The sequence below is a fragment of the Globicephala melas genome, chromosome 1 (genome assembly GCF_963455315.2).
Source record: "Globicephala melas chromosome 1, mGloMel1.2, whole genome shotgun sequence".
Taxonomy (NCBI): domain Eukaryota; kingdom Metazoa; phylum Chordata; class Mammalia; order Artiodactyla; family Delphinidae; genus Globicephala; species Globicephala melas.
The window spans coordinates 565686-578000 of NC_083314.1; the positions used below are offsets into that span (position 1 = coordinate 565686).

Sequence of the window (12315 nt, forward strand, 5' to 3'; positions counted from 1 at the left end):
ACCAGAACGGAGACAGGATAAAACCGCGCTGCTGACTCCTGCTGGCGGTGGGGCCAGTCCAGCCACCCGCTTTTTAGAACAAGAAGCCCAGTCAACACCAGTGCTTCGGCCTGATCTTTCTCTGCCTCTGACCCTGCCGTTGTCTGACTTCCCCCACTGGGCACCCTCCCCCAGGACACCCGGGCAAAGTAGTTTCTGTGGGAGGCCATTCCCAGGCCTCTGCAGAGCTGTTTGCTGAACAGATGAAATGTAACGGAGCTCTAATCCTACTGAAAGTGGCCTTAAGACAAGCAACTGCATCTTCAAAGGACCACAGCATATCATGATTTTATTTAGAGAACTTGCCTTAGCAATCTACACTTACTCTCATGTAGAATACACTCAACTGCCTCATTTTAAAGATGTTTTAAGTGCCAACGTCTCTTTCTATTTAAAAATAACCTCCCTGACCACTCCTTCATTCAACAGACATCTACTTAGTGCCCCTTCCAGCCCAGACACTATGTGGTTGGGATTCTTCTGCCCAGGGAGGGGCCCCGGCTGTGCTGGAGGCTGGTCTCAATGAGGGCTGGGCTGGGGGTGGGGGGGTGTGCGTGCCCCTCCCACCCTTCCTTTGCTCGGACGCTTGTCTCTCACTCTTCTGCTATTACCTACGTGAATTCTGTGACCAGCAGCCAGGCATTCTCCACCTTCATTTGTATTAAACATTGCTTTTTTTTAAAAAAAACAATAAAACAGGTTTACAAAAAAGTCCAGAAAAATTCTCCAGGCCTGCCCACATGTGTCCAGCTATAGTTGCTCAAAAAGTCAACCCAGGGCTTCCCTGGTGGCACAGTGGTTGAGAGTCCGCCTGCCGATGCAGGGGACGCGGGTTCGTACCCCAGTCCGGGAAGATCCCACATGCCGCAGAGCGGCTGCGCCCGTGAGCCATGGCCACTGAGCCTGCGCGTCCGGAGCCTGTGCTCCGCAACGGGAGAGGCCACGGCAGTGAGAGGCCCGCGTACCGCAAAAAAAAAAAAAAGTCAACCCAGACAGTGCAACAGACAGAAGCCACCTCTGCATATCCCAACAAATATGAATTACCTGAAAATAGAAGAAACACAAAATTTCAACTAAAAAAACTACAGATTTAGCAGCTATGTAAAACACAGCATCAATTATTCCTTAAAAATAATTCTATTTCCTGCTTTTATAATTTGCGGTAAAGAGAAATTACTACTATTTATGAAATTCAAATCCTTCAGAGTGGAAGAGGAACGAAGGCTGTCCCACAAGCGCCCCACCGGCACAGACACTCACTCCGCGATGTTGAGGTGGCCACAGGACGCTGCTGCGTGGAGGGGCGTCCAGCCCTCGCTGTCCTGCTGGTTCACACTGGCTCCGTTCTCCACCAGAAACTTCACCATGTCCACATTTTCATCAATACAAGCCTGAAAAGAAAAGTCCATCCATTTACTCAGCAAGTGCTTACTGAGTTCTACACCACGCCAGACGCTGCTCTGGGCACGGACAATGCAGCAGCGCTGATGAAACACTAATTTCCATTTCTTGCATCCTGACGCAAGTGTCCAGAGCGTGACTTCTCAGCTTTGTGATCTTATGCAAATCCCTGAATTCTTCCCATGCCTCAGTATCTCAGCTGTGAAACAGGCATAATGATATTTAATCTTACTTAGTGTGCTGTTAGGGTTAAACGAGGAAAGTGACTTCTAAAACTATAAATGGGTGAGCTGTTTCATCATTATAAAAAAAAGAGGGAATGTTAGGAACCACTAATTTGCCCATGAATTTTAAAGGAAAATAGTCACATAGGATCAAATGCAACTTTCTCAGTGGGAAGTTGCAGTTTATCTTCTAGGGTTGCTAAACTATCCCCACTTTGGTGAGAAAGGGTGCAGTGATCCTTCAAACAGAAGAAATGTATTTTCTTTTCACCTATCTTCTGAATAGCCGCAGACAATATGGCAAAGTATGTTTGCAGTTGTGATTGGCTGGGCATCCTTAGCTGCCCAACTCACAGCAACAATGAGAAGGCAGAGAGGCTTTCTGCATAAAGCCTTCCGGCCTACCAGAAGCCCAAAAGGAACAGTCACAAACAGCAGCGAGGCCTGCCAAGACCCAAAGGCCATCTAGACTATCGACAGAGTAAAAGGAGGCAAAAAGCCCACACCGGTAAGAGTGACCATCACCAAGGCTGCGGTGGATCCAAAACAGCTGAGACAATTCAGGACCAGAAACAAATGAGAGTCCTCTTTCTAAAACTTGTCTCTTAACCCCCTCCTTTTCAAAAAGAACAAAGGTTAAAGCTTTAGCTGAGAAACAATTATCTGGATCAAAATGATTTTTTTTTTTTTTTTTTCCGGTACGCGGGCCTCTCACTGCTGTGGTCTCTCCCGTTGCGGAGCACAGGCTCCGGACGCGCAGGCTCAGCGGCCATGGCTCACGGGCCCAGCCGCTCCGCGGCATGTGGGATCTTCCCGGACCGGGGCACGAACCCGCGTCCCCTGCATCGGCAGGCGGACTCTCAACCACTGCGCCACCAGGGAAGCCCCAAAATGATTTTTATAATGATATTAATACATGATTTGCCTTTTCTGCTGTGTTGACATTTGCACTAACAATGCAAAGACATGGTGGGGAGAACTCCTGGAGCCTTTGCACAAGTCAAGGGAGGCACCAGAGGGTGCGGGTGCTGACTGTACTCTTCCTGGCCACATGCTCTCAAGCAAAACAAAACCCAAAAAAGGCCAGTTTCACTCAAGAGTGACCTTGATGAAGCAGTGAACATTATTAATTTTATTAAACTGTAAGCGTTCGTAATACTGTGTGTGACAAAACAGCAGGCACACATAAAGCCCTTCTCCACGGAACAAAGCACAGCACCCTCCCTAAGCAAAAAGCTCCTGCGCATCTGTTTGAGTTGCAAGATCGACGAGCAGCTTTTCCACAGATGCTGTTTTTCCTCAAAAGAGCAACCGACAGGTAAATTACAATGATTAAGACTTGAAAATGAACAAGGTGAGCCCGTCACTTCAAAGAAAAAAACCTAATATTTGTTGCCAATGATAAAATTTGACCATCCAATTAAAATCAGAATTTTGGGAAACATACCCACTACCATGAGCTTGACAGCTTCCTAATACTCGGTTTTCTGATGCGGTCAATGGGATTATCAACAAATGTGGTCTTTTGATATTATAGACTGAAACGTATTAACATCTGGAAAATGTGCATAACTCAATGAACCCATATTTTCCACATAATCAGATGCATGGTGTGAGAAAATCATGCATGGGTAAAAGATTCATTCAAAATACAAGTTAGACCACCGGATTTTAATATCTCAAAGTAAGAAAAGTCCACTGACATGGTTTCAGATTCCACACTGCAACTAACATTTAAGAAACTACTATATACTTACTGGCGTTTCAGTATACTGCCAAGAAGAATACCCACAGTTGTCTGGACAGACTATTAAAATATTCCTCCCTTTTCCAAATAGACATCCATGTGAAGCCAGATGTTCTTTATGTACTTTAATCAAAACAATGTATCATACACAAGACTGAATGCAGACACTAAGAGATTTGTAAAAATGTAAAACAATGCCACTCTTCTCACGCCACCATGTCAGTGGACTTTTCTGACTTTGCTTTTGTTTTTGAAAGTATATAGCTCTTTCCAATTAAACTATGTGATTTATATGAACATGTAATGGGTTATTGCTATTTTAAATGAATTAATAATAATATTAATAATATTTTCAAGATTTTTCAGTAATATATAACAATACTTATGAACGAAAGCTCTTTGGGGTCCTGAGTAAGTTTTTAGCGTGTACAGGATTCCTTAGATGAAACAGTTTGAGAACTGATGTCGTCAGTGAAATATACCAAGGGATATTTTATGGTGATAATGAGCGACAGTTTAAACAGCAAAAGGTTTTACTGTGGGAAGAATTCAGGCCAGAATTCAGAGGGTAACTACTCCACTTAAGGAGCACCTATCCTACCAAGAGGACTTCAGGAAACCCCTCCAGATAAACCGCGTGTCAATCCCGCTTAGAAACAAAGGATGGATGAAAAGCGGTTGATGCAATCTAGAGGATATTTGATTAGGCGACCTTGGTTACAAAATGACATCTTCACTCATTTCCCCCAAACCATTTGATACTCTTTTTACGATTAGTGAGATTAGCTAAACATCTCAACCTAGATTTGATTTGATGTCACATAATATATTCCTCCAACCCGATCTTTTGAGGCCAGACGACTTTTATAGCCAGTATTCACGACAGTCTCTTTTTCAACAAGCAGCTCCAAAAATTACATTTCTTCTATGATGTTTTCTTAGGTTGATCAATTGCGACAAGCTTTCCCCATTTATACTTCTTTACCAGGTAAAATATTTCATAACTATTCATAACATTATAAACTATTTCATAATTATGATTATCACTAAATCTCTCATATACTGTATGTCTGCCAGTCTATAATCCCACCGGGCAAGATTTAACCAACCCCTTGCAGAGTACCTCACTAAAAACTATTAACACTTTAACTGTGAGGATGGAAGAGGGCATTTAAAAAAAGTTTTTTTTTAATTAATTTATTTTTGGTTGTGTTGGGTCTTCGCTGCTATGCGCGGGCTTTCGCTAGTCGTGTCAAGTGGTGGCTCCTCTTCGTTGTGGTGCGTGGGCTTCTTATTGCGGTGGCTTCTCTTGTTGCGGAGCACGGGTTCTAGGTGCCCGGGCTTCAGTAGTTGTGGCTCGTGGGCTCTAGAGCGCAGGCTCAGTAGTTGTGGTGCACGGGCTTCGTTGCTCCGCGGCATGTGGGATCTTCCCGGACCAGGGATCGAACCCGTTTCCCCTGTACTGGCAGGCAGATTCTTAACCACTGCACCACCAGGGAAGTCCGAGGGCACTTTTCAAAAAGGTGCTAAAGTCCAAGGAGAAGAAAGTGGTTTAGAGGGTAAGTACTCTCTCTGCCCATGTAGTCATAAACTCCTGTCAGGAAGGTCAAATGTGCCATCTTGACCTGTGTTAAGCAGCTGGGTCAACTGCTCCTTGCTTGGCTGCAAATGTATTTGGCTCTGAAAGAACAGCCTGAACACTTAGCCAATGGCCACACCACCACTAGGCAGAATTTTGGAAGCCAGTGTTTTCAAGATGATTCTTCACCCTTTGCAGATGATGGCATCCAAATTCCTGAGGCTAAAATAACCCCAGCTAGTCCAGGTATCAAACAGGAGAAAATCTGTCTTTTCTCTTTCCTCCCCTCTTACGTATCTCCCTTCCTTCTCTTAATCTCCTTCACCCATCATAACTTTAGTTCTCTTCCTTTTCAGTTTCATAATTTCTGTCTATGAATCCTGAATCCTTGATACAGTATTTTTATAAGCATGACACTGTGAGGATGTCCGAGACAATAACAACAAAAAGCTGGCCTAATCTGCGACGTAATCTGACAAAGCATCAATCTCCAAAGAATCATTTCAGAGAAAATAAAGCAGGACAACTGTTAGGTGATTCCCAACACCCTCCACAGAGTGCAGGACAGTGTATCGTGAGAAGCATCAGCTTTGGAGCCAGGCGGACCTGGGCTCGTGCCCCAGCCCTGCCAGCGTGCAGAGTCTTGAGCGAGGATACAACCTGAGCGCCAGTGGCTCACCTGGAGCACGGGAATGCTGCCCACCCCGCAGGCCTTAGTGAGGGTGTAGGAGATGAGCCCTTGGCAGAGCGCGTGGCACTGCTGTTGTCAAGCCCACTGCCCTCCAGCTCCAGCGCCCTTTGGGAGGAAGGCAGCTCGGTTGCAAACGTCTTTGAACGAGCAAGCTTCGGGAACCTGTTTGTTAATCTGCCTTCAGGAAATTCCCTCCAGGGCCCAGGATCCTGCGGGTTCCTAAGGTCAGGAGCCATAGGACTCAAACAGTACGTCCACAGTTAACTAAAGAGGATCGTCGTCGGCAGACCCGCCAACAGATTTGTAGGACAGTCACTCTCGTGACATATCTTGGAGTGACCGATCTCTGTTCTTTGTTTGTTTTTGTTTTTTTCCCCTCCAGAAGAAAGAATATGACTAAAGTCATGGAGGAGAGACAAACAGTCCCTGAAAACCTTCTCAACTAAACAATGACTAAATTTAGACGCCCTCTGCCCACTCTGCCTGCAGCTGTGCTGCTGACTCATGGGGACTAGGCCGGCAGGATGAGCAGACTCGCCATCTATGAAAGCCGCGCCCGGGCCGTGGCCCCCAGCACTGCGCCTCCACACAGGGCTGCGGGAGCCTTCCCCATACACAGGTCTTTCCTTTTCTTGAACAGGCAAAGAAGGCTAAACAGCTTTCTGCTGTTACTTTTGACATCAGTGGGAAAGCTCTTCTTTGCATTTAACCCTATTCTTTCTGCTGTGGCTTATGTCCATTTCTTTATATTTTCCTTCCCTAAAGACAAGCAGAATATTACTAAAGTAACAACTTGTTCTAAGCTCCTTGAGAGAAAGAGATATTATTTAATTATTAGCCCAGAAAGCTATCAGAAAAATTGCCAGGTAATAATTTAAAGCTTCCTAAAGTCAGCATGTCACAGTTCCCTGGCAATGAGAAGCTACCTCCAAGGAAAATCCTTGATTTTAGCGGTAAAATGGGCAAGAGTACCACAGTCCCTCTACTGTACCTAATACTGCTCTCTCTCCAGCAAGGGCTGATGGTTGACCAGTGCCAGAGCTAATCTGGGAGTGCAGGGGCCACCTTACAAAACAAAGCCTCCTCCGTTCCCAAAATAGCCTGCAACTGTCACCGCCACCAAGCGCCACCGGTCCAAGCGCTGACCTTGCTGCCGTGTCTCGGGACACTGCTCAGACTACCTGCCTGGGCCCAGAACGGCGTCTCCCCAACAAAGGCCCGTCCACCCCAGCACAGGGGACATGCTGACGCTGGCCTTGGGGCAGCGGGACGCCTATTTGTTTGGATTTTTCAGCCCACGCTTGCCTTGATTTCCACAAATCAGGCTGACAAAAGCGCTGGGAGATGACGATGCTCGTAATACATCCCCACTGCATACCTTTAACTATTTTGTCCTTTACAATCCCAAACTTTTATAATTCAATAACAATAATTTACATATAGTGTATATAACTCAAAGTTTGTATTATTCCCAAAATTATATAATTTCAACTTTACGCCGAAAACCCTAACTGCCTGGAGATAACAGCAAAGAGCCTAATGTCGTTCACAAAAATATTTATCAGCCAAACACGCTGAATCACCTATATGAAATTCTCAAGTCATTGCTAGCAAAGCTAGAATGTAAATTCCACAAGGGCAGGAATCTTTGACTATTTGTTCACTGATATATCCCAAATACCTAGAGCAGCACTGGGCACCTAGTAGGACACCAAAAGATGTCTGCTGAATACAAAGAACGAACGCCCAAAGGCACAGAAAGTCACGTTTTCTATACGTTCTGTTGATTCTCGGTTATCTGGACTCACCAAAGGCTTCTCTCCAGACTAATCCCACCAAAATCATGCGGCACATCCAAGTACGGGCTGGGGCTACACTGAGGACGCTGTATATTGATGCCTCCCATACATTCTGTTGTGTTCACAGATCTCCGTTCCTTTGATGCGGTGTGTTGAACAGTGGCCCCAAAAAGATATGTCCATGTCCTAACCCCTGGAACTGGAGAGTGTGACCTGACTTGGAAAAGGGGTCTTTGCAGGTGTAATGAGGTTAAGGTCTTGAGGTGAGACCCTAAGTCCAATGACAAGTGTCCAACTAAGAGGCAGGCAGGCAGGCAGGGGGAGATCTGACAAAGGCAGAAGAGGAGGTGGCAGTGTGCCCACAGGGACAGAGACTGGAGTGATGCGGCCACAAGGAACGCCGACCGTCACCAGGAGCTGGGAGAGGCAAAGAACAGGTTTCTGCCCTGGAGCCTCCAGAGGCAGTGTGGTCCCATCAACACCCTGATTTCAGACTTCTGGCCTCCAGAGCTGTGAGACAATAGATTTCTGTTGTTTTAAGCCACGAAGTTCCTGGTGATGTGTTACAGAAGCCGCAGGAAACTAATATGACTGGCGCGGAACAGGAAGTCAGAACCTAGAGAGCCTGCCACGTCCTCACACCCTGGTACTAACAAAAGTCACAGCAGCGGGTCACCCTTCTTTGTCAGATGAAAGCTGGTCAAAAAATTAATTATACCACTTCTTAAGATACAGCTGCATTTAACAGAAGGTTTTAGAAGGTTTTTCGATCAATTTTCAGCCCAAAGAGCAACTGCCCTGGAAGAGCTGACCAAGTGCTTGCGTTAGGCACGCTGCTGCAGGTGCTCTGGCCGAGGACTGGAGCTGACACTCGGGGGGGGGCAGTGAGTGAGCGGACTCACTCATTCATGGTGAGCCCACTGTGGACACAGCGTGTCTGAGCTCAAAGTCCCCTTGCTCCAGCAGGGCAGCCTCACCGTGTGACAAGAATTCAGACGAACAGATTCAAGGTGATAAAGAAGTCAGTACATCTGGAAATCTCAACCATCAGCAGATCAGCACGAGAAGGCTTTACCTTACTGTAGTTCATACCGCCTGACCCAGTGCTTGAGTCAAACCTTCCATTCCGCCCGTGATACAGTGTAACCACTACTGAAGTGAGAATCATATCAGCAGTCTGCTCCGACAGGCAGGTGACCCAGCCACTGTCAGCTCTGTGTGAGACTCACAGCCCCACTGGCATGGACAGTTTGGCTCCCAGATGGTGAGAACTATATTTGATTATGTACTCAGTGGTCAGGCAGGCTCTGGACACAGATCTGAGGCCTTTCAGGAGAGAGAGCCAACACAGACATCAGAAGGAAAGAATTTTCCATGGAGTGTACACTAAGATTCTTGTTCTCGATAAACTGGCATGCTATCCCCAGACTGTAAGTGTTCATAATTTGGGACCAGAGAACACCTTCCTTCAGTTAAGAGCAAGTATTATACTGTCTAAGGGTTGGCCGTATTCAGATTTCAAAAATATGTTCATTCTGGGTTCTAATAGGACATCCTCAAAGTGCCGCAAGCCCTAACCCTTCTAATAACGTTTCCCTCAACCTTCCCCGTGCATTTAAATGAAGAAAAGCCCATTAAGTTCTCTTACAGGTATCACCTTGGCAACTTCTGTACTATAAAGGCTATATACAGCTGACCTAACTTTTGTCATCAAGGCAGGTTTTTGAAAAGTCAAGAAGAAGAAAGAAGATGAAGAAAGGGCCCAGGAAATGAAAGCTGCATCTTCTCAAAGCCCATGGTTATTCTCAAACAGAAGTTTTATAGTTCCAGTCTCCAAATCTCTATCTGTCACTCATTGATAATCTTAATATTGAGGAACAATAAATAAGGCCTAATAATTGTGGTAAATTCCAAGCATGAGTTTCTCTCAGATCAAAAGAGTATATATGGCTAAATCAGCCTGACACTTGTATAGCAATAAGAAAGCCCTTGGAGAGATTATCTTCTTACAGATTGTGCACATAAGGGCTGAGGCTTACCAAGTCATGAAATGACTCACCTTAACAGACTAGATCAACAGAGGTTCCCTGGGAAAAGTAGACTATAACAAAGCTGTAGAAGGAAGGAAGGAATGTGGCAGCTGGAACAGTCAGCATTACGACTTCGCATTCTACGGATGCAGAAACTAGCCCAGAAAAGTTAAATGAAGTACTTAAGGTCACATACTCAGTTGTGGAATCACCTAAGTTTTCTACCTACCAATTTAGAGGCACCCAAAACAGTATTCACGGGCCATGCTCAAGATACCACTTGGCCCATGGAACTTTTTTTTTTTCTGGCTGCGCTGTGTGACATGAGGGATCTTAGCTCCCCAACCAGGTATCGAACCTGTGCCCCCTGCATTGGGTGTGGGGAGTCTTCACCACTGGACCGACAAGGAAGCCCCGTGTGTGTGTGTGTGTGTGTGTGTGTGTGTGTGTGTGTGTGTGATGGAACATTTTTAATACCTGAGTGTGTGTGTGTGTGTGTGTGTGTGTGTGTGTGTGATGGAACATTTTTAATACCTGACACTATCTTCCTAAAAATGACGTTGCTTTAGCATATACAGGGTAAACTGACATTAGTCTAGCTCTGCAATAATTTCATATGAGGAATGTGGCCAACTGGTTGATGTGAGTTGGTCACTCCTGACTAGACTAAATGCAAAACACAAAGATCCCATTTAAAGTGCCTGGGTTACCACTCTGTTTATTAGCATGAGGCTAGATTAGAAACCTCCCTCATAGCTTGGCTACCTGTCCTAACCGCAGCCCAAGGTCCACCCTGCTGCCAGTTGGCATGTAAACTGCTGTCCCACGGAGAGCGATTTTTCTGTTTAACTCCAGATCACTCTGTGCCCATAAACAAGTATTTCACAAGCCACAAGAGTATGGTCTGAAAGCAAGGGCACGGGCAATGTTCCACGCTGTCAAGTGAGCCTCAAAAAAGGAAGGCAGGCAATTCTGGGACCTGAGCTGGGTAAGGAGTAAAAGCCACAAAGAAATTACAGGAAGGTCAGACTCTCAAAGTATAAATCAGTACAGCAAATTTTATTCCTAAAAGAAGACATTAAGCAAGAAGTGATTATTTTCCCAGCATTTTCATCCAGAGTTTTGCATAGGCAAAGCTACTAATATATTAGTCTGTGTCATGTCTTCCCATGGGCAGGGTCCTACACTGCAGAGGCAGCAGGGAACGCAATCACACAACCCTACCAGGTACAGTGCGGTAGTCTACAGTGCAGACTATGGAATTAAGACTGCCTGCAAACCCTGGGACGACCAATCAGTAGCTCTGTGTTCTCGAAACAAGTGGTCTCTGTATGCTTCCGTTCCCTCATCTGCAAAATTATCGTACCAATCACAGTACCTACATCATGGGTCACAGATGAGCTAAGGTACACAAAAGCACTTAGTGCCCAGTATATAGTTTGATGCTATGGAAGTGTTAGCTGCTACTGTGACTATTAACAGTATATTATTATTTTTGTTTAGTCTCTAAGAGCACAAGAAAGGGCAAAAATTATATACTTCATTTAAAATAAACACAAATATAGTATAAACTCTATGTAAGTTCCAATAGATGCCAACAGGCCACAGAAGTCGGGTTCTGTTAGTAAGAAAGAGAAGAAGTAAACGAGAGGTGGGACTAGAGGAAAGGAAGGACGACAAGCCAGGACTGGAAGAACAGCTCACAAGGGGGCTCCGGGCCCGCAGACCGGGTTGTACAAACGTAACAGAGTCGCTGCTGTAGAGGCCCATCAGGTCTGCTGTTAGCACAGGCAGAAAATCTGAGAAGACAGATTTAAGTTGCAGACCTGACACTGACACATCACCAAAGAACAGGTTAAGACTTTATCTTAGTGACGTGTCCCTTAAGCGTGAAGCACTTCTCATTCATTCACGTAACAAACATTTACTGAGGCCTATACTATGCCAGACATAGTGCTTAGGAAGAGAGGCAGGAATCAAAAATGAGTAAGACTTTACCATTTAGTGGTAGAAAAAGTCATTTAAATGATACATGCAAGAGGAATCATACTCTAACATAAAATAAGAGACATGTACAGTGTTAGAGCTCAGAGTACGATGTCACTAACTTTGTCTGGGGGTGACGGGGAGCACCTCCCAAATGGATATTATTCACCCGCGTCATAAAGGACGAGGCATCGCCAGCTGAAAGCGCAGGGATGAAGAGAATCAGAAGAAAGGGAACAGGACATACAAAGATCCAGAGGAGAGGAAAAAAAGTTTTTTGGAATGGTGAGAAGTTTGGCCTGTTTGTACTCAGTCGGGGGGCGGGGCATACATGAAAATCTGAACAGGGCTTCCATCTGCCAGACTGAAGAGTTTGAACTTGACCCTGCAGGCTAATGGGACATGGAAGGAGGAGAGGCTGGTAGGGGAGACTGGCAGCAATGAAGGCCCCGTATCCCCCTATAAAGACTTTAACCTTATCCTGAAGGCAGCAGGGAGGGCCTGAGGTTTTGAAGCCAGGGGGTGAGACCATCAAAACTGTCCGAGAGGGCTTCCCTGGTGGCACAGTGGTTGACAGTCCGCCTGCCGATGCAGGGGACACAGGTTCGTGCCCTGGTCCGGGAAGATCTCACATGCCGTGGAGCAGCGGGGCCCGTGAGCCATGGCCGCTGAGCCTGCACGTCCGGAGCCTGTGCTCCGCAACGGGAGAGGCTACGACAGTGAGAGGCCCGCGTACCGCAAAAAAAGAAAAAAAAAATGTCCGAGAGTGAGAACTGCAGTGGGAACATGAAGCCTGACCCGCCGGCAGGAAAAACTCCC

At 45.9% G+C, this 12315-nt stretch overlaps 1 protein-coding gene across 8 annotated transcripts in view; it reads right to left on the bottom strand.

Annotated features, from left to right (window-relative positions):
• PPP1R12B (protein phosphatase 1 regulatory subunit 12B) overlaps positions 1-12315 on the bottom strand; it is a 194315-nt gene that overhangs the window by 142822 nt on the left and 39178 nt on the right. For 7 of the 8 annotated variants that reach the window (XM_060300378.1, XM_060299520.1, XM_030844405.2 and 4 more), the window contains exon 2: positions 1300-1430. The exons of the other annotated variant lie outside the window; for it this stretch is intronic. In XM_060300378.1, the coding sequence (XP_060156361.1) occupies positions 1300-1430 (131 nt within the window). The remainder of the gene's footprint in view (positions 1-1299; positions 1431-12315) is intronic. 8 annotated transcript variants of the gene reach the window in all.